At 40.5% G+C, this 22,704-nt stretch overlaps 1 protein-coding gene across 1 annotated transcript in view; it reads right to left on the reverse strand.

Moving 5' to 3' along the window:
• The window catches only part of CPPED1 (calcineurin like phosphoesterase domain containing 1), a 51,019-nt gene extending 28,511 nt beyond the window's left edge, over nucleotides 1-22,508 (reverse strand). Inside the window, exons 1-2 of the mRNA XM_082006556.1 lie at nucleotides 22,344-22,508; nucleotides 11,016-11,234 (exon numbers count right to left, since the gene is read on the reverse strand). Of these exons, the coding sequence (XP_081862682.1) occupies nucleotides 11,016-11,234; nucleotides 22,344-22,401 (277 nt within the window). The 5' untranslated portion in view covers nucleotides 22,402-22,508. The remainder of the gene's footprint in view (nucleotides 1-11,015; nucleotides 11,235-22,343) is intronic.
• Nucleotides 22,509-22,704: the final 196 nt, after the last annotated feature.

Raw genomic sequence — 22,704 nt, forward strand, 5'->3', positions numbered from 1 at the left:
ATGAGGAGTACATTGTGCTCTCCATCCCCGTCTTCCAGCTCAGGGGGCTGAATACCCTGTGGATACCTGGACTGGCTATTAAAGACTGAGGCAAAGAAGGCATTAAGTACCTCAGCCTTGTCCTCGCCCTTGCAGACAATGTTCCCCGCCATATCCAGTAGGGGATGGAGATTCTCCTTGCCTCTCTTTTTGTTGTTAATATATTTGTAAAAACATTTTTTATTATCCTTTACGACTGTGGCCAGACTGAGCTCTAGCTGGGCTTTTGCCTTTCTAATTTTGTCCCTGCTTGACCTAACGAGATCCTTGTACTCTTCATGAGTTGCCTGCCCCTTCTTCCAGAGATGATAAACTCTCCTCTTTTCCCTGAGTCCCAGCAAAATCTCCCTGTTCAGCCAGGCCGGTCGCCTTCCCCGCCAGCTCTTCTTACAGCACATGGGGACCGCCTGCTCCTGCGCCTTTAAGATTTCCTTCTTGAAGACTGTCCAGCCTTCCTGGACCCTTTTGTCCTTCAGGACTGTCTCCCAAGGGACTCTCTCAATCAGTGACCTGAACAGGCCAAAGTCTGCCCTCCGGAAGTCCATGATAGCAGTTTTGCTGACCCCTCTCCTTACATTTGCTACGGTATGTGCTTTTCCCTTGATTTAGAAAACTGAACGAGTTAAAGAGTTTTCTTAGAGTTACCCTGTAAGGCAGAAGTTTGTAATCATATGCTGCAGCCTATGCTTGAAGATTAATGATCTATAAAAACTACACTTCTGGAGAAAGTCATATTAACGTACTCAATATTTAACAGAAACAAGAGACAGAAATACTCTGGACTGCAGCAGCTGCACATCAAATCTGGGCATGGGAAAGAGGGTCAAGATAATCCCATTGGTAATTCTCTCAGGAGAGAGGATGTCTTCAAATGTTACAGTGATTATAAACAGAAATGAAGCCATACCACTGTCTGGACACCAGAACCATCAGCTCTGATGTTCCTCAGCTCTGAAGCTGTCTATTCTGAACATAAATAACTTCACTCTCTACAGCGTATGTGTCAGAGCTTATAAAAGGTACTGATTGTATCAAAGCTGGTACGCTCAGCTCGTTTTGTATCCTGATCATCACATTGCCAAGCAGAAGTCAAACAGAGAACTGCCGATTTGAAAATCATGTCCGTTAATGGCTGCCTAAATATGAACTCAGAATCCCAGTATTCGGCACCTGCTTTTAAAACTCTTGGTGCATATTATTGCCTGTATTATTATATGAAAAAACACTGTTTGCGTGGAAGACAGGATAGGGTACATAATTTTGAGGAGACACGCAGCCAGGGGTTTCGCTTTCACATAAAGCACAGTGGTGCCCAGGGTTGTAATTAGTCACATTGAGCTGATATGCGTTGCTGAGGCTTTATGAATGAGTTAGTGTTAGCAAAACATGCAGAATTTGCGGGGGAAAAAACATGCACCAGGGATGCATACACACACAGACTGTATGCAGTCACGGGAAGTTGGCTGGCAGGTGAGGAGGTCCCAGAAGAGTCGGGGTCCCTGGAAGCAGCAGGCAGAGAGCGGGACAGCCAGAGGTGCCAGCCGGGCAGGCCGGGGCCCAGGGTGCTTGACGCAGAGAGGGAGGGCAGTCAACAGAAGAGAGAAATAGGGAGGGATGCTGAAGCAGGCAGTGCACTTGCATCTCCAACAATCTCGCAGTGATTCTGTAACAGTGCCAATTCCCTCCCAAATTCATGATCTTGCCTTTTTACAGGATACCAGACTTGCTAGGTAGTCGATACCTTTTCACCACTACACATGGCATGGTGTCAAGGGCGCTGCTTTCCCCGCCTGTAGCAGGTGCCATGCCATGCCCTGCTACTCGGCTGCGTTTTCCCCCCATTATGCTTAAAGAAGTCTTTTTCCAGCTCTCAAGGCTGCACTGCCTCAGTGACCAGTAACAGACCATCCATGAGCTGCTGATAGTTTTGAGACCTCTGTTTTCAACTTGTTTCTCTGTTGTCAAGGCCCTTCCTGCCACTCCATGTTTAAACTGGTCACAGTAACAACACGTGCCCAGTCCCAAGCTCCGGTTGGCACAGCAAGTTCCCATAGCGAGCTGACAACAAGCCCAACAGACCAGGACTGCAGCATTGCAAACAGCCCAAAGCACACTAGTGTACAGCCGGTGGCCTGTAGGTAGCAACACCACCACTCTTCTGGCTGTGCTCCTGGGGAACAATGGTATTCACACCTATATGTGACCATTCTATAATCTCCGCGGATAATTAACCGCTTTAAAAATTTGGGAGGCCTTGAGAATAGGAAAGTATTAAATGGCTTTCCCAAAGGATTAAGGGTTTGCCATGGGTTTTAAATTGATACCAACTGATTTATACCTGTAACTGGCTGTACCTATGGAACAGACTATGAAAAACTGTACCTATAGGTACCATCTTTGCGCAGAAGATCGGTGCATGTCACAATTTGCTTTCTCCATCAAGATCAGCAGACAGTTGATCTCTCCTGTTGACTCCCTAAAGTTGTATTACAAATATAAGACTATGTATCTTCTGTGTTGCCTCAGCACATGTATTTCTGTTGGATTAAACAAAAATTGTTGCTACAGTGCTATTCTTTTTAGCACATTTAAATCTGACAGACAGATACAGAAAAAAAAAATGTAGCTGCCTCAACTGCAATTTAGACATTCAGACTCTAACAAGTTACGGCCTAACCCCATCCAGCTCCATAGGTGTGCCCCCGCTTTCTGTCCCGAAGTTCTTCTGGCACTTTTTGTTGTGCTCACAGCCTAAAACATACATTAGACCACTCAGCAAAAACATGAAAACACCTAGGAGACACAATCCTGGAAGTTGTTACAATCCAACTATGGCCTAACAGAGAAAGTGATGTCACAAACGAATAGTAAGAAAACATTATCAAGTATGACTGCAGCTCTGAAAAGCTGACTGAAACAATCAGATGTTTTAACTCGTTCCATTTACAAAAGAGTCATTTATAAAAGCATGTACGTTTTTTCATGCTTTAAGGTGCCAATATTCTGACCAACTCCGTGTTGTTACCCTGCCACAAAGAACCATCCAGGCTTTGGTCGACATTGGTGGGTTAAACAAAAACTATCCAAAAAGTTGGACAAAATTAAGTTGAGAAGCTGGGTCTACCCAGTAATAGCCTCTGTAGACAAAATTTTAAATACTGTACAATTTGTTTTATTGAAGAGCACAGTTAAATTTTTGGTAGTGGACTAGTTCGTAACATTCCCCTGAACACATTTCCAAGCAATGTCACGGTTGGTAACAGTCCCCTATGTTTTCCTCTGCCGTACCATGCAGACTAGGACAGCTTTGTTTAAACTCAACAGCTTCAGTTTAATTCTCTCCAACCATCTTCTGTTCATTAAGGTGTAACTAGTTTGTGTCTGGAAAAAAAAAAAAAATTTATCCCATTTTTACTGCAGGTACCATATTCGGAATACTAAAAAGATTTGAAATGTGTTTCTGCATATATGTGAATGGAAGAACACATGCAAAAATATATACATTGGCACATGAAAACAAAGACAATTCTTATTCTATCAGGCAGACAACTATTAAAAGTATATGGCAAACCTGTCTGATGTTAAGGAAACATTTTTACTAATAATTTTAATAACAGGTGTACCATTTTCAGGGCCACTGCTGAGGTCCAAAATGGCACAAAGCAGCTCTACCTCCAGCAAACAGGAAAAAAGCTCCTTGCAGCTTCCCTCCCTCCCCACAGCCTCTACCTTAGAGAAGGGAGAAAGCAGCACAAGTAATTCAAGAGAGCTAAGAAAGGTAAGTTTAAAAAAATATATAGATATATTACTAAAAGTGGCTGAAATGAGACACTCAAACATTTTTATGAGCTATAAAATGAATAAAAGTCTGTGCAAAAAAAGCCCCACAACACCAGACCTTGGGAATGAATAAGCAAGCATGAATAGGCACAACTGCTTATCTTGTGATCCACTGGAAAGCAAGATGGACAATGGCTTCTGAAGCTAATGAGAAAAATTAAAGTATAGGCAGATTAATTTAAAAGGAAGAAGTACCATCATAATTAATTCACTAGGCATGTCAGAAGAACAGACAACAGAACTCTTGTATTGGAATTCAGTGTATTTCAAAAACAATGGCTTAGTCTCCTGCCATCACTTACACAGCCGTCTAGATTGATTTGTTCTTTGCAAATGGATATAAAAAAAAAAGTGGATCCTTCAGAGAAAAGACCTTTGAAAGAGCAGATGCAAGTGATGTCGGCATCCTCCTCCTCCCTGTCTCTCAGCAAAACAAAGAAATTCTGAAGTAGAGCACAACACACACAGTTCTGACCTGTCAGGTGCTGTTTCCACTCACCTGAGCAGAGCTAAACGTTCCTTCACCAGAATTAAATGTTTCAGAAATGTGTTATAAAGAACAATTTGAAAGTTTGAATTAAAATTAAACAATTTAATAATAGAAAACAAAGGTAGGGAAAAAACCCAAACATGAAAAATTTCACTACTTGGATTTAATTAACTGAAGAGGCTGATGTCAGATTATATAGCACTGAATGACCTAGGCAGGAAACGTGTATATTAGAGATTATGCTTTCACTTAACTAAAGGAATTAGTACGAGTATTGACAGTGCAGTTCAAGTGCCATAATACTCAATTCCAGTGATTTTGATTTCTTCTAATTAACATATACACACAAATGAATCTAAAACTGCAAGCATAAACATTACTTGCTCACTGATCCATTATCACACTGCTAACAGATCAAGCTTAATCAAGTTCTATCAGGTTTTTTTGATTATACACATTATTAGACAAGTCTCGTTTCATTTAGTCTCTGAACAGCTACATTTTATTACAATCGGAGCTAAGTAAAGTTTGCAGGAGACTTACTGTCTTACTTGTTCTTTCACCCATGTAAGCAGAGCAATTAATGAAAAATAATTAAACAACTGGTTTAAAGCTACACAACAAAAAGGACTTTGCTGGCTAGAACTGATGCCTATCAAGTTACCGACACAGTAGTATCATTAAAAAAATGCAGTTTAAACAATTTCCTCCAAAGGAATTCAGCCACATAAAATAGCTACTAGATTCTCAGCTTCACAAGCCAGTGCTTCTCCCTGGCTTCAGCAGGGTGACCTTGGCTGCAAACAGCTGAATTCTCTGCTGTTGTAATGAAAGGTGTTGAAATGCAGAAGCTGTTTCCTGGACGACAATCTACACTCAAGGTATGGGATGAAGAAGGAAGCACAATGCTTCACCTTAAATTGAAGCAGGAAAGAGAGGCAAGAAAGAAGCAGGGGAGTTTGCCCTCAATGTATGGAGGGAAATGTTCTATGGAACAGACACGAGGTTTCTCAAGCTTGTGAGTCAGGATCAGAGGAGAGGTCAGCCACTAAGAGTGAGGTTTTGCTACAGACCACCCAACAACAGCAAAGAAGTGGATTAAGTCTTCTATAAGCAACTTGAAAAAGTCTCCAGATCCCAGACCCTGGCTCTTACGGGAGACTAACCTCCCTGACATCTGCTGACAGCAATCCAGGAGGGAGTTTGCGACAACCTCTTGACACAGATGGGCCAACCAGGGCCCACTCTTCTAGACCTGCTACTCGGGAGCATAGAAGTGCTAGGGGTTGTATCAATCCCTGGCAGCCTTGGCTGTAGCAGCCACCAGAGTGATTTGAAGATCCTGAGGGAGCAAGGCAGGCAGACAGCAGATCTGGGGCCTCAGGACAGCAGACTGGCTTATTCAGGGAGCTGGTATATAGGATCCTGTGGAAGGCAGCTCTGAAAGGCAGAAGAATTTGAGGGAGTTGACCTGTCTTTGAAGACAAGCTCCTCCTAACACAAGAATGGTCCTTCCTCATACCTGGGGGGAGGGGGCACAGAGAAAAAAAAGAAGTAGACTATCAGCAGAATGACCTGGTTAAATGGGGAACTCATGCCTGAGTACCAACAGAAAGAGGATGTAAAAGGGAGATGGAAACAAAGATGGACTTGAATGGAAGAATATTGAAAAAGTACCTGGGCATGCAGGGCTGGTGTCAGGAAAACCAAAGCTCACTGAGGGCTGAAACTAGCAAACGGCATGATACACAGCAAAGGCTTCTACTACTACTTTAGCCATAAAATAATAAACAAAGAAAGCACAGGCCCACTGCTAAGTGAGGCAGTGAAAAGTGACAGGTACTCCATGCTGGTTTTGCCTCTCTTCACTGAAATATTCTCCCAGAGTTAAAGGAGCAGAGGAAATATTGGTAGTGGAACAGGATTCAGCCAAGTATCTCCTGAAAAATTTCAACCCAAGCAAGCCTGTGGGACCCGAGGGGATGCATCCAAGAGTACTGAGAGCGCTGGCTGATGTCACTGTGAGGCACCTCTCTATAATCATCAAAAGGCTGTGGAGTTAGGATGTTGAAGTGTAAATGAGTGGAGAACTAGACGAGCGAAAAACTGGCTGGACTGTTGGGCTCAAAGGGTTAATGGAACAATATGGGAAGTTGTCATAAAACAAAATGGAAGGTTCCAACTTGCTATGTTAAAAAACGCTTTTAGAAATGAATTTCCAGAGTTTTAGAAAAATGCTGTGAAACAAACACATTATCTAATCAACAATATTTTGCATTTTGCCGATTACCATTTTTGCCATACTAAATTATGGTACACTAACTTAATGCACACAAATGACTTCAGAAGTCTTTCATTATCATGGTGTATCTAGGTAGAAGTATCAAGTTCATAGAAATTATTTTCAGTAACACAGTTGCACTATAAGGTATTGCTTGAAATTCTTGATTATGCACCACAATATTAGTGTTACCAGGAATAGATATTCTATTCTTGATTATGTAATCAAGAAAAACTTCTGAAAATAATATTCAGAGTACAAACTACTTTTAATCAGCAGCTAAATACCAAGATACTGGTGCTGATTACTTCGTTGCTCTAATGACATCTGTAATGGATTCCAAGTGCTGTGCCTGATTGCTTCCCAGCTGATCAGGATTCTGTTCATCACTTCTAGCTGCTGGAATTCTGAGATTTCTTGGAGTCCCTTTGCAAAGGCTTTAACATTGCTTCAGCTAAACAGCTACAGTGCATGCTTTAAAATAGTCATCATAAACTTTACACTTAGTAGTCCACAATGAAACATATTAAGAGAGGAGAGGAAGATCTGAGGTTCCCTACCACCACCTTTATTGACAAGCATTGATTATTTGAAAGAACCTGATAGACATTGGCTAATGGATCATAACATAGCTGAAATTGAGCTGATCATAGCTTTCTTCAATAACCATGCTGCAATAGTAACTATGATACACTTCCATTAACGCTGATGTTTTCAGTTTTAATATAGCTGATATACACAAGTGATTTAAAAGGCTATTTGAGACATTAAATAACATACATGTACAAGCCACATTCACAATTGTTGAACTTAAATCAGTGTCTTGTCTCTTGTAATTTCTGATTTTTGCCTACTGAAAAAATTAATTTTTAATCCTTCATTTTATTGAACTAACATAATAAGAGAATTAACACAGCAATTATTCTTGGAGAGACTCCTCAGTGGAGAAGTATGAAACGATTGCCATACCATTCTACTACAGACATACATTACATAGGTCTAAACATCCCTGGCTAGAACAGTGAAAATACTTAAATTACTCCAGGAAAAGAAATAGTACTACTAGTCTTCAAATTTGAACATATAAATGTATGCAGATTATCTGAAAAGCTATTGGCTATAAAAATTCTAAGATTTGCTATTTGCTGTTTTTCATTAATACAGTATTGCCAAAAGGCTTCTTAAAATTTCAAATTTTTGTTGTAACAAATAAGGAAAGTGCTGGAAAATTTCAATATTACTGTTATAATTTTGAAATAGAACTCTTTCTAAATTTTTTTAAGAGTTTAATTGGTTGCTGATAGCTTTTTTATCTCATTTTTTAAATGGTTTATGTAAAGAAGCATGAAATCTCAAGCACAGTATTAGTACTGGAATTAGTGGAAAGATACTTGTGCCATATGACAGTGGAATACAATGGCTCCTGCTTTTTATCTGAGTTATAACTCGTGCAGAAATACACAAGCGGTTCAAGCACATACCCGTGTAAGAGAAGAAATTTAAAAAGTCATTCTTAAATAATCCATGAGAAGGAAGTCACCTCAATCCCTAGAGTTTAGCACAGAATGGGGCAGAAAGCTTGAGAATTTCTATCATCAGAGAATTTCTATTTTGGTAAAAGAATATGCAGCAAATAAGTTCTTATAAGACCAACATCTTGGCTTCTTAATGCCAATGTCTTGCAGTGTCTCATACAGTAACAGCTATTAACAAACCAAACCAAAGAAATTGTCAATAAGTATCTTGATAAGACATTTTTAAACAGGATGTGAGTTGTCATATTTTAATATCTTTTAAGTTTTCTTTTAACTCCCTGTGTTTGAAAGGAGTTTCTATTCTAGAAGCTAAATACGCAAGATGAAAAGGTAAGAAAAAACCCTTTGAAAAACCTATTATTTCTCTTCCAAAATACACATTCATACAGTTTAAACTAAAGAGTTCTTTCAAATTCTTTTAAACACACAGATTAGATTTAATCTTCTCTGAAGTATTTTTCTGATTCTGCATTTCTGTCTCCCTTGCTGTATCACACATCTCCTTGCCCTTCTAGGCAACTAGTCAGAGTGCTAATCCACAGGTATCTGCACCATACAGCAATTCACTTTTATCTCTCTCATCAGTTTAGACATGAAAAGAAATGGCTGACTCTAAAATTGTACTTATATGTTTACCAACTCACACCACAGCAAGCCGTTTGTATAAATACAAAGACAGTAATAAGTAGTTGTTCCAGTTGAATATTCTGAAGTTCCTTTTGGCAGAACATTTCCTTAACTATTTTATATAACTACATGATCACACAGGCTTACAAAGCATTAAAGAACATAATTTCAATCAACAAGAAATTATTAGATGAATTAAAATATGGTGGCTCAAGTGAGGTAATCATAGAATCGTTTAGGCTGAAAAAGACCCTTAAGATCATCCAGTAATGAACTGCTCTTTCTTGCAGTTTCTTGGAAATTGCACTGGACAGCTTCAAATATTTATACAATGCACAGCACATACATCACACAATGTAAGTGATCTCAGCAGTACAATCCATTAGGTTTCTTGTACATGTTTGTGAGCAAAATGAGTATACGATAATATTTTGCAAAAGCCTGGCAGGTTTGTATTTAAAATATTACAGAAGTCTGAGACATACCACTGGTAAAAGGGATAAAATGACTACAGAGATCCATTACTAGAAAAAAAACCCATAAAACCTGCCACACACAAGACTTATTTATTGTATCTAGCCATTCAGTACCCAGCAGAAGTCAGAAGACTGCTGGTTTTCTGTAGCTGGCACTTACTCTCTATCAACAGAAAAGCCTTAGAATATCGTCGTTTAAAGTCAATATAGACAAAAGTACTCAGAACTCTGCATTGTTTTATAAGCCTTTGAGAAATCTCCAGGTAAAATGAAATTAACTTAGCTTCCTGGATGATTTAAATTTGTGAGTGAAAGAACCTTTTCAGCAGGATGTAGAAACACCTATTTGTCCAGAATTTTCTTCCACTTACAAGGGATACTGAAGATAAAAAAAAAAAATGGTGGGAACACTTACAAAATTAGAAGTCCTAATCAAAACACTTACTAAAACTCTGCTATAGGAAGGCCAGATGATTCTTAGGAAGAGATTATTTTATGATTCTGGGTCAAAACGGTACTTCCAAAATTAATGGAAGAACATAAACCAAAAACCAACTGCATAAAAGCAGACTTCACATTATGATCAAGCTACTGAGGTTTTCCACGGTAGATTCTATCAAGCTTAAATCTCTTGGTTTTTACACTTTCCCACTAAAATCATGTTCTGGCCACAAGAAAGTCCATAGCCTATAAATAATGCAAATCAATTGACTTGTCAATTTGACAGCTAAGGTTTTAAAATACACTTTGCAGGACACAAGGAATTAGTGAAAGGTCTCTAACATGCTCAAAACCTTCCTGTGCAAACGAGCTGGGAAGCACCACCTCAGGTGCAAGTGGAGTGCAAAGCAGAGCGTAGCATAAAGCACACAGGACTCTGTATTTGCAAGCTCACTTGGATTGCTGTGCTGCCAGTTACATAGCTAAGGCTGTCTGCAGCTCTGCTTCTTATCAAGGCTAAGAAATGTTAAACACTGTGCTTAGATCTGCTTTTGAGACCACTTGTCAACTAGTAACATCACTTTTTCATTCATTTCCAAGAAGAACAGTTATCTTCTTAAAATAGAAAATATTACCAGTCTGTTTTAAAGTTATAACTGTCAAACTTTCTAACCCACCTTTCTAGATGATCTGTTGTTCTTCCTCTGACTGTACACAGAAACACACCGATCTCTGAGTCCCACAGCAACAGGAAAGAATGCTAAAACTTGAATTTGCTGACTTCTAGCATTTTAAGAATTTAAATATTGAAGCCGTTGAATTTATTAAGTATTAGAAAGCCAGAGAATTCTCTGAGCTTCAGCTACTTTAGGTACTCAAAAAGCTATAGCTATTTTTTGTTCTTTTCTTGGCATTGTTTTTCCCCAGTGAGTAGAGTCCCTATTTGTCTTCTCAAAGCATTTTGTTTAGAAGAAAGAATTCTAATGTGTCATTCTTAGGTCTTTTATTTCAGAGAAAATTTCCCCAGGCCCACTGGAAAAAAAGCAACTAACTAACAAAAGTACACCCTAAAATTAATGATACAGGACATCAGATGAAGAAATCAGAATAATGTCTCAAGAATTGTTTACAAAGCACAATTTTTTCCCCAAACACCAAAACAGTAGCATACCAAATCCTATGAAAGCATATTATGAAGTCAAAGAAATTAAATTAGCCTTGCTGCCAATATGAAATATAAAGAAAATGGAGTTACAATCCCTGTTCTACACTTTTAATTGCCTTACCTGGCATTCCATGGATAAGGTCTCCGCACAACACAAAGAACTTGGGTTTAGGGTTTAGTTTGTTAATGGCCTGCACTGCTTGCTCTGCTAATTTGATTTCTTCTCCCCATTCATCATCTCCATTGTTAGTGTCTCCAACTGCCCAAGCTTTCATCAGTCCAAACTGAGGATCTGCTCCTTGGATGAAGTAGAAGGGCCCCCTCCATTGGTACTCATCATCTAAGAAGAAAAAAAAGAGGAGAAAAAAAAAAGTTAAGCTCTAGAGAAACTTACAAAGAGAATAAAAGTTTCCATGCATCATTAAACTGACTGCTCTTCACCTAAGTTCAGGCTGCTTTAATGAAAGTACATAATTCTGTAGTCATTCATACAGGACAAATATAAAGGCAGAAGTACAAAATTTTCCTCTAATGGATAGCTGCAATAAATGAAAGTATATTAATTATACCACATGGTAATTACAGACTGATTAGAGGAAAAGTATATGAAGAATTCAACAAATAGTGCTGGAAATTACAAGACTACAACAGAGCACAAGTGTATAACATTAGATTTCAGTTGATTCTTTTAAGACTCCAATTATTGCTTCTTTAATTAACAAGTTAAAACATACACAACACACTTCACATTTCATGGTTCCAGTAGACTTGTCCTTAAATTATTAAAGAGTTAAATGCTTTTTGTTCTTATACGTTTAGCGGGAAGTTGGAGGTAGCATATTCTTTGGAGTTAGAACCGAAGCCACTCAACAGGACCAAGGTCAGCAAACACAAAATCCAACATCATCAGAATTAGCAGCAACAATGAAAATCCTAATCTAGAACTGCTGTAATAGCTCCTGGGACCTATAATAAAAAGGTGAGAACTCGGAAACAGATTTCCACTGGCAGAGTCAACGCAAACAGAAGGTACAACAGAATTTGTACTGCTACAATTTTCTTGTATACTTGTTTCTCTGATAGTGTAACAGCAAGTACCACAAAAGAAATGTGAATCATAAGACTACAAGAACATAAGAAAAAAACTCAACACTGGCAGCTAACAGTTGGCTACAAATCAGAAACAAAAATGGGTATCCTGTTTCCTAGACTTATGTCTCAAGTTGGAATTAAACTACAAACACAAACATACTGTTGTTTTTCCAGCTGTCTAAAGGCATTCATTTGCAACCTGAATATTTGAGTTTTGACAGCTGTATTTGGCTTAATACATTTAGTGTTACTGTAGTTTTTTTAAACAGCATTTAAAAAACTCAGTGACTACACAGAATCACTAAGGTTGGAAGGGACCTTCAAGATCATCAAGTCCAACCATTAATCCAGCGCCACCATGTCCCCAAAACCATGTCCCAAAGTGCCACATCCACACATTTTTTGAACACTTCCAGAGATGGTGACTCCACCACCTCCCTGGGCAGCCTGTTCCAATGCTTGACCACCCTCTTGGTGAAGAAATTTTTCCTAATATCCAATCTAAACCTCCCCCGGCGCAACTTGAGGCCATTTCCTCTCATCCTATCGCTGGTTACCTGGGAGAAGAGACCAACACCCTTGTCGCCACAACCCCCTTTCAGGTAGTTGTAGAGAGCGATAAGGTCTCCTCTCAGCCTCCTCTTCCCCAGACTGAACAACCCCAGTTCCCTCAGCCGCTCCTCATAAGACTTGTGCTCCAGACCCCTCACCAGCTTTATTGCCCTTCTCTGGACATGCTCCAGCACCTCAACATCCTTCTTATAGTGAGGGGCCCAAAACTGAACACAGTATTCAAGCTGCGGCCTCACCAGTGCCGAGTACAGGGGCACAATCACTTCCCTCCTCCTGCTGGCCACACTATTTCTGTGTAAGTAAGTAACAGCCAGGATGCTGTTGGCCTTCTTGGCCACCTGGGCACACTGCCGGCTCATGTTCAGCCGGCTGTCAACCAGCACCCCCAAGTCCTTTTCTGCCGGGCAGCTCTCCAGCCACTCCTCCCCAAGCCTGTAGCTACTACATCAATCTATAGTTGAATCTAAGAAAAAATGATACAGCAAATTATGCCAAATTAAAATATAATCCATAAATACACTCCCATATTACGCCAGTCTGAGCTGAAACACAGTTTGAGGCAAAACTAATCTTTCAATAACAGTACATAAGCAAGCAGCATGTCAACCACAGGGATTTACTTTTGGTTTTCTTTCAAGTGATCTAGAACTGGAGCTTCTTCCTTTGCATGAAATGGGATATGTTTCTTTCAAGAAAGGTTAGAAAACAGAGGTCAGAATTCATCTCTTGCACTATGGATATGGGTAGGCTGGGGTGGGGGAGAAGGAATGTGGGCAACTCCCAAAAGCTGCTTGTAATTGTCATCTGTTGCTATGGCATCAGATCATTTTGCAAATGCAAGCTTCTACATTTTAGTTAAAATTGAATTTCTAAACAAAATTATTTATAATCTGTTAACATTGTCTGTTAATTCATACCAGCATTGCCTTGTTCTAAATAATAATCATGTATTTTATAGATAGAAACTTTTAGCCATTCATTAGCTTTTAATTATGAAACGAAATTAACTTTTCCAATTACATAACTTATTCAGAGAAGTGAAATGATCCATCCATCCATGAGTTTGCAATAGAAGCCTTATGGAAACAGCTGAATGAGACAAAGTAATTTAGGTTTTTATTTTGTCTTGCATGGCAAAATATGACAGCCATAAAAAAAAAATAGCTTACACGCTGCATCAAAGGCTTCGTTTGTGCAGAGAAAACAACAGTGGAAAGCTATAGAAAAAAGCAATTAAGCAAGCTTGCATCAGAAATTCTTTATGACCTACACAAAATAAAACCAAAAAAAAAGGGAAAGTTTGAAACAGGAACTTGTTTTGGAGGAGTGGCACAATCCTCACACTCATTAAATGGGAAAAAAGATCAAATCTTTGAACAACGTGGCAGGATTTTTAACACCTGTCCCTTTTCCAGCAACTCAGCAGACAGTATTGATAATCAATGCTGAGCAAAATCTACTTGTTTTGTATTGATTAATCTGAAGCCAGTAATTTTTACCACTGTAGCCTAAGTAAAGTATAGAGACATTTATCTATTTTTACAGGTAATACTTAGAAAAGACAGCTAGGTGTTTTGTTTTTTTTTTTTTTTAATTTTTTTTTTAAAGACTCTGTTTCAGTTGTGGACATACTGTGTTTCCCTTTCCAGAGCCCCAGGGATGGTGTCTGGTGGCCAAAGGCAGCTGGAGCACCTGCAGCAGGCCAGGTAGCTGGTCAGGCAGGCTGGCCAACCCAGGCAGCAGGACTGGATCACTCCCAGGAAACAAGGAGCTTCATATATAATGCTTGAACAGAGAGAAGTCTGGCAAGCAGACAATGCACTGTCAGAGCGCACGCAGAGCTGGTGCAAAACAGGTTGCAAGGCCAGACCAGGAGCTACTCTAATATGTGCTTCATGGATTTTTTTTTTTTTCCTTCCTGCCTTATATTCATGCCAATACAGTAGCTGTCTAGGTTTTAAGTACCTGAATGTTTTCAAGACTGTGCACAGATGCTCTGGTTTGAGTGGGTGAGTGATGGTCATGTGAGGCAGAGAGAGAGACACTGATAAGATGAATTTGAAAAGAGAAGTTCAGTACACAGACAGAATCAAGAAGTGGCAGAAGAAAGGAGAAACAGAAGATGCAGGGGTGGAGGTGAAGAAGAGTGGGGAGAAAAGGAAAGAGATAGGAGGTGAAAAGAGAAAGGAACTGAAAATGATGCAAAGGTATATACTATATTCTCCTGTAGGAAAGAAAAAAATAAAATGAAGAAAGCGAAGGGAGAACAGAAAAGATCCAGGAATTAGGGCTACATAAATAGCATTTACTTAAAACGTTATTTTAATTAACTGGTCTTAGTCAAATAATTCAGTCAACAGCTATTTTTGTGGTATCTGATAATTTATCAAATAGTTACAAAAAATAACAGTAAGGTTGAATAAATATTTTCTACCTTTGTCTTGTTATTTGATCACTTCAACTAGAAACAAATAAATAGTACTTAAACCAAATTCCGTTACCTTATTACTTATCAAGTGGTACTTCCTGACTTAGTTTAGTACTTACAGATTTCATTCCTCATGAAACAAAAGAATATATGGGAACAAAATAATATATGGACACTCAGTTTAAACTTATAACTTAAGTTTATTAGGAATGCATTTCAATTACTATAAAGTGCTATAAAAAAAGCAGAATATCATGAAGAGAGTTGTATTTGTACAACACCACTGGTGCAAACTTGCACCTGCACCAACTCTTAAGCATGTTCTGAATTCAGCTCATCCAGGAAAGAACTCTCAATTGCCCTCACTGGTATGTCTGCATAGGAGCTCATGCAAGTTTTGCCTTATCTGTGCAAGGCATAACACCAGTCCAGCTAAAGTTTAAGGTGTTGCAAGTAGCGCAATTTGGCTAATTTTGCTTAAAATGCCAGGAGCACGCCTGCACGAGTGCTCTTTCAACAGACCAATATGGTAAGCAAAGAGAAACAGAACGTAAAAGCATCTTCCACTACCGTACATGGATCCAGAAGTCTTTTGGATTAACAGTTAAAGAGTTAAATCATTTATCAATGGACAGTGTTCAGATAATTATCAATAAAACTTCGGTAACTTACTTCTCTCCCTCACCAGCTGCTTGTTAGCACCCGCAAGAAGAATAGGTATTGTAGCTCATGCAAGCAAACCTCGTCTGCTTAAGCAGTAAGTCAGGCACCACAAAAAATTGTTTGAACCTTTTTAGTTTGCACTGAATCACAAGAAGAGTGCTCAGACAAATAATTCTGTTGGTATGCTACGGGAATGCCGAAGTCTGGCAGAGAGTTAGTAACAAACAGCATTGGGCACAAGTGGTGGGAGGGGGAACAGCTGTTTTTGCAGTGATCATCTAGTCATGATCCAGGTCCTAGATGTTACTCCATACGGCTTCAATTAAATAGCATGTACGGTTGCTATCTTCCCTTCAAATGTAGCAAGCAACGACTTTTACGGGAATGACATCAAAGGTATCCTTCTGGCTAGGAGTTTCAATTTTTAAGTCCATGGGGCATCGGGTCCATGTTTCAAGCCTTTAGATGAGCTATGTAATGGTATTAGACAAAGTACATGCTAGGTAAAGCAACAGAAGATTAGGATTCAATTAATAAACAATTTTTTTCTGCCTTCTCCCTTGTGTCACAAAATTGAGCAGATTTGAGAATGCCTGCAAATTGTCTCTTCATCCCTATGAGCACAGAGGCTGTTTGCAACTTTCCGAATTTACCAAGCAATAAGAAAAAGCAAATGCCAGACAAAAGTCAGCAGATCTCAGACAACTGGTGCACATACGGCTTCCATTTCTGAAGAACAAATGTCTGTAGAGCTGCTTTTATACATTTAGCCATGCAAAACTCCTATTCCAAATCCATTTTATTCCCAGGCCTCCTTAAGAGCTGCACAGCTGATCACCATGAAAGAAGTGCAACTTCAGAACACGTTGTTATGCCTCAGTTTCAGTAGCTTCCCACTCTTTTTTTCGGCTCCCATGCATGCCAAAGTACAGAGAGAGGATCAATTCAATGTATTTCTAGGAGCACAGGCTGAAAAATGGTGCCAGCTTCTAATTTTATCTAAGGATTAATTCTGTGAAGGGCCAAAGTAGTCATCAACAATTCACATGACAAAAGCTCAGCCACGCATTGTGATCACACACAAAAAGACACTTCAAGGACCTAGGTGGGATTTAAGCCAAACCTCACCATTTCTAGAGGACAACAGCCAGTATCTTGTTGTGCCTTGACTTCTTCCCCTTTTGATTTTCCTAATTTCTCCTCCCTTTTCTTCCCTCCTCTCCAAGCATCACAAATACACATATAGAGATTGCTCATATAAACCACTGCCAAGTTGGCCTCTGACAGCCACGTAGTGGTGGGATTTCCAATATGTCCGTGCTGGGATTTTTTAAAAGTACATTGGTTGGTTTCAACAGTACATTGGTTTTCTTCTTCCTCTACACAATATGGCATTTCATAGGAAAAAATTGGTTACGAAAAGTTACTCTTGCCTGTAGTCTCTCTATAGACACTATCGTATATCAGAGGAGAATGGACATGGACACACGCCTAGTGCTTCGCCAGTATACCATGAGCAGTAATAAATACAAGAAGTATCCTCATTCTCATGTTGGGTCTGCCTGGGGAATGAATTTCACTTCTCTGAAAGATCACAAAATAGCAAACAGGCACATGGTTCCCTGTCTTGTGCTGTCTCTGCCTACAAAGCATGTCTGTGTCTTCTTCTAGATAAAACTGGACAAGAAGCAATAGGCAGGAAGGAAAATGGAATCTTTGAAGTGAAGGCATTATTTATACATCATAAACAATATAAAAAGGCAAAAAACTTTTTCCTTGCAATTGTTTTGCAGTTTACTTTTGAAGGAGTTTGTTTTCTTTCCTCTCAAGTCCTGGAATAGCTTGAAAAACAAGAAAGGATTTGCACTAAATCCTTAATAATTCCTATAATATTAAAACATTGTCAATAATTATGGCTTCAAAACCACCATCATTACTGTGTGTATGTCCAAATACAAAAGATTTCAATCTAATGAGATACTCATTCCTTTCAGCTGTATTTTCCATGTGTACCTGAGGGGTTACCAAATATAGGACTATTGAGGGTTCTGCTGAATGACCAAGGCAACCTATTATGGAAAACAAACATTCAAAACAGGTACCAAAATAAATTTTTTCAGAGAGAAAATAAAGCCATTTAAAAATAGTAATTATTGTAGAAATCATGTACAGTGAGCCTAAACTACAATGTCAGTAGAAACACTAATTGACAGAATACGGTTTCTCAAATAAATTAGGCAGTACTATTATTTTTAAAAGATATAGTTTTAAGCTTCTCAGATAACTATCAAGGTAGGAAATGCCCCCTCAGATACAGTTTATTTATTACTGAGGGCTACAGAATGTTAAACTCTAGTTATGCCTTTATGCCCACCTCCAAACTTAACATGTAAACTCATTACAGAAACTTTACAGCCCAACACTGTAGGTGTGAAGGGGGGTGGCTTGCATAATGACAAGGTGAAGTCACAGAAAGTTGCTCAAAACCCACGTAAAAATTTGCCTAATTCATATGTGAGTTGGAGACAGTATTGGGAATGGAATATGCTAGCTGGGAAGCAGTTCTGATCAGTGCTCAAAAATATTACTGTTGAAGAGCTCTAGAACAGTAACCATAATGTGCCAAGATCCAACACTCATGCGAAAGCAAGAAAAAATAAGACATCAACTGCAGTTGTATTTAATTTCAAAGGAAGGCGAATTATATGTAATTATGATGATTTTTAAAAGTGCAAAAATCCTTGAAGGCAGCACAGAAACTACTCAAAGGCACTATCCCAGAGGCTCAGACCATAGGCACAGCATTTACTAAGAACTTTGGAAAGACCAAGAAGAATCCAGACTGCCTAAACAACGTAAACAGCAGCCATAAGGATGCTAGTAAGAGCAGGAGAGCATCCTTCAAAAAGCTAAAGCATCCAAATAAAGAAAACAGGTAAGATTTTATACACTGGAAGGTTAGTTACAGAAGTCCTCAAGAAATCAAGCTTAAAAAAGTGAAGAACAATTGGAAATAGCATAAATCTGAAAACTAATAAATCCCTTTTCAGAGGCATTAGGAGCAAGTTGCCTGCCAGACATTCACTAAGGCTAACAGATGTTCCAGACATGCAAGATGCACCCAAAGATAAAGGCAGAGAAGAAAAACAATGTAAATTTTTGTATCCATGTTTATTGTGAAGGAATTTGTGAAGATCCAATGCCAAAATTCATCACAAACAGTGCAGCAGACCTGTCCCAAATCAAAATACCAGTAGATGATTCAACAAATAGACATGAACAACAACAAACCACTCAGATTAGGTGGCATCCACAGTCACACTCAAAAGTAAAAAACAGCTAAGCCCTGGGGAGTTACCCCTTGCTTAAAACTGCCTTTGCACCAGAGGAGCAGGAACATGGCCAGTATCACGCCTACATTTATTCCTGAGCAACCGTGGTAACTGACTGCAAAACTGGCATCTGTACAGACAATTTTTTTAATTGAGACTGTAGCGAAGACAGTAACTACTGCACTTACTGATTCTTCAGAGTTATCGACAGCTTTTACATGGACAAGGGAAATCCACTTGATACCGTCTATTGAATCTCCGAGAGGTATACGACGGTTACTCTACCAAAGACTCTTAAGAAAGCCAAGCTGTCTTGAAATATGAAAGTCGTCACATGCATAAAAAACTGGTAAAAAAAAAAAAAAGAAACGGACAAGACACACAGATCCCACCTGAATCTGTACTGGGACCTATACTGTTCAAAAAATTCCAAACAATCTGTAACAGCAACTGAATTGCGAGGAAGTGAAATTTCCTAAAACTAAGCCATTTGGCAGTCTGAAAATAAGGCCTGGTTGTGAAGAACTGGGGAGAGAATTCATTACACAGTGACTGTTCAGGAAAGCAGATGAACATCAGTGCAGAAAAGTACACGATAGTGCATGTCAGAAAAACACCACCAACTTCATAGATAGTTCTGGCAAGTGCTACAAAGAAAAGTCACCTCAACATTCAGTAATGGCAAAAAAGCAGAGACAGGAAAGGAATAGAGTGCGGAGCAAAACAAAAAAATGAGAGAAGCAACTGAACAAGCTTAAAGAGTTTGCAAAAGATTGGTGAGGGAGGCATGACAGAGGAACATAATAAAATTGTATGTGGAACTGAGAACATGAGTATGCAATGCTGGCTATCTACCTCTTCCAGATGAAGGTTTTGGAACCATCAGCTAAAACTAGCAAAAGACAGCTTCGAAACAGAGACACTTCTCAACCAGCTAAGCTGATGGTACTATCACTTGTTTAGTTACTTGGAAAAAGTGCTCTACCTACTTTCACAGAAATTCTTTGCATAGCATGTGACTGGCATACTTGGGACAAAAAAACCACAAACCAAAACTAAAACAAAAAATCCCACAACATTTTGGAAGTGGGGGAAAGACAGAATTTACCCAAACATATTGTCCTGTTCCTTCACTAATATACTAATAAAAGTAGTAGACATCTGAAGCATCATTTCACATGGGTAGAAAGACAGAAAATGTATTAAAAAAGTAAAGCCAAAGCATACAGAGGTCTCTTGCCAATGAAGTAGGGCATTTATGCACTGTTTGCTACTACGCTCCATTGATGACATGGATAATTTAGAACCCTAACCTTGAGCTTCTGATTCACACGTCACATAGCAAGAGCAGATTAGAGCAGGTTACAAATATAACCTCCACATTATGTGAAAGCCAACTGAACAAATTACTATTAAGGGGTTGGGTGTGGAAGAGTGATTTTGCAGAAAAGGTAGTGAGAAAAAATTAATTAAACTCTCAATAGTGACTCTCAAATTTTAAAAGGAAACAGTGTGCCAAGCCAGAGCAGCAATAGCAAATGTTTTGTGTAGCTACCTGTTTAACAGGACTGAAACCTCGAGACTGAGGAAAACAATGAAACAGGTAACAGATTTTCATCTTAAACTGCAAGAAACTTTGCCTCAGTTTTATCAGCCCTTGGTTCTGTTTTTTTCCAATCATTTAGTTATTAAAAGATTGTGTTGAACTTTAGACTCTTAAGAAAGAGCTAAGTAAATTATTGGCAAAGAAACATTGTACCCAAAGATGATAGCTGGACTATGATAGCCTAAAACTCCTGAACAAGAGTAAAAAAAAAGTTGGTAAGGAAAGTCTTAATATTTAAAGAATATCAAACAAGGACACTTCAGGAGAAAGAAGCACACCTGGAAAAACAGACACCCAAATCACATTTTTTCTTCCATGTTTAGGCAATTTTCAAGAAGTCCCGAGATAAAGCTTTTGTTCAGAAATTGTTACACTGCCACTGAACACTCCTTTTGTTACAATTTCACTATACAGTTGATATAACTAGATAGCTTGTCTGCCATCTGTCCCCTCAACAAATGCTAGGCATTCTGTTCCAAACCAACCACACCATCTGCAATTAATAGGTTGCCAGAATGACTGTATACATATACTTCACATACTCAGAGTTAGTGATTTTTATTTGGCAACAAGCAAAGCCAAATATTTCCAATGAAACCCAAGAAAATACCACAAAATTGTTGGTATTGAATAGCCTTGCCCACCTCAGCAAACCAATACAATTTGTAATTAATAAACAAATACAAGAAAATAAAATACCTTACATGTGTGGCAACAGGAAATGATTTCTTAACACAGAGCTAGTTATGCACCTGAAAAACCTAGGCACACTGTTGAACCTCCTTCCTTGGGAAAATTTTACAAACAGGTGAGACACATAGATGCTAAACATACTCCTCTGCTGGACCAGCCACAAGACCCAGCAGTCAGCAGGTGGCTGCTATCTTTGGCTTGGCAACAGCCTCATTACCTTATTCACCTGGGAGGAGGCAAGTCTAGAAGTATGTCTCCTAGGGAGCTGACTTACAATAAGGCACTATCAGCCGAGGGGGTTAGCAGAAGCTCCAAGGGAGGGACTACCTGCTCACCTCCACCCGGAGAGAGGCTGAAGCACCTTGAAGGAACTTGGATCTTGTCTAGTTGTATCCGTTCTGGTACACCTGGCCTTTCATTTAAGTAACAAAAACAATGAGCTGTAACCTGTAACTTCACCCCTGTAGCTACAAACACACGATATCATAGCGCTGGCACCGGCAGTTTCACAAGCTACGGAGACCAGGTTTAGCAGCACTGACAAGCTTTTTAAAACAAATCTGGTGTTGGACACTGCTGGCATCTTCTCCACGGGAGACGGAGCCACCCGCGCTGCGGACAGCAGGACCGCGGGGGCAAACGCTTCAACGCGCCTCTGCTCTCCAGCTAACGTGGTAACAAACTTCCGAGGCTTCGGCGCGCCCCAGCACAGCGGAGGGGGAGCAGCGAGCTGCCACAGATCCGCGTTCAGCCAGGCCCCGCCGCCCGGCAGCCGCACGCCGAGTGCCGCCTGCTCCCCCCAGCAACGCGGCCCCCATCACGGGCTTCGCGGCGCCGGCAGACGGCCCAGGGCCCTGTCCCAGCCCCTGCGAGCGCCCGCCCTCCGTCTCCCCCTCCCTGGCAGTAAACGCTCCTCCCGCTGCCGCCGGGGAAAGCCCCGGGCCTCCCCCTCCGCACGCTCCTCCCGCACCACTCGCCTGGCTGCGAGGCGGGGAAGAGAGCCCGCCGGAACCCGCAGCCCTATGCCGAGGTTCCGCCAGACGCGGACCCCTCGGAGAGTACCTTGGCGGAAGGCGGTTAGAGTCCTGCCCCGGGCGCTCAGAAATGCGTCCGCCGCCATAGCTCTCGCCCGCCGTGCAGCCGCTGCCGAGAGCCGCCGCCTGGCCCCCGGCCGGCGAGGGGGCGGCACCACCTCCGCCGGGGGCGGTGCCTGGGCGCGGGCGGCGCAGGGGGAGGACGGCCTGGGCAAGGCGGCGGCAGGGAGCATGGTCGGGCACGGTGGGAGCGGCTCCCCCGGGAGAGAGGCGGGGGCACGGCCCCCGCAAGGGGGGTGCTGCGGAGTGGCTCCCTGGCTCCGCCATGTTCGGGAGGCGGCGGGGGAGGTGCGGCGACATGGCGGCCGCGGGCGGGCACGGCTGCGGGT

Source organism: Phaethon aethereus (assembly GCF_964289735.1).
Source record: "Phaethon aethereus genome assembly, chromosome: 15".
NCBI lineage: Eukaryota > Metazoa > Chordata > Aves > Phaethontiformes > Phaethontidae > Phaethon > Phaethon aethereus.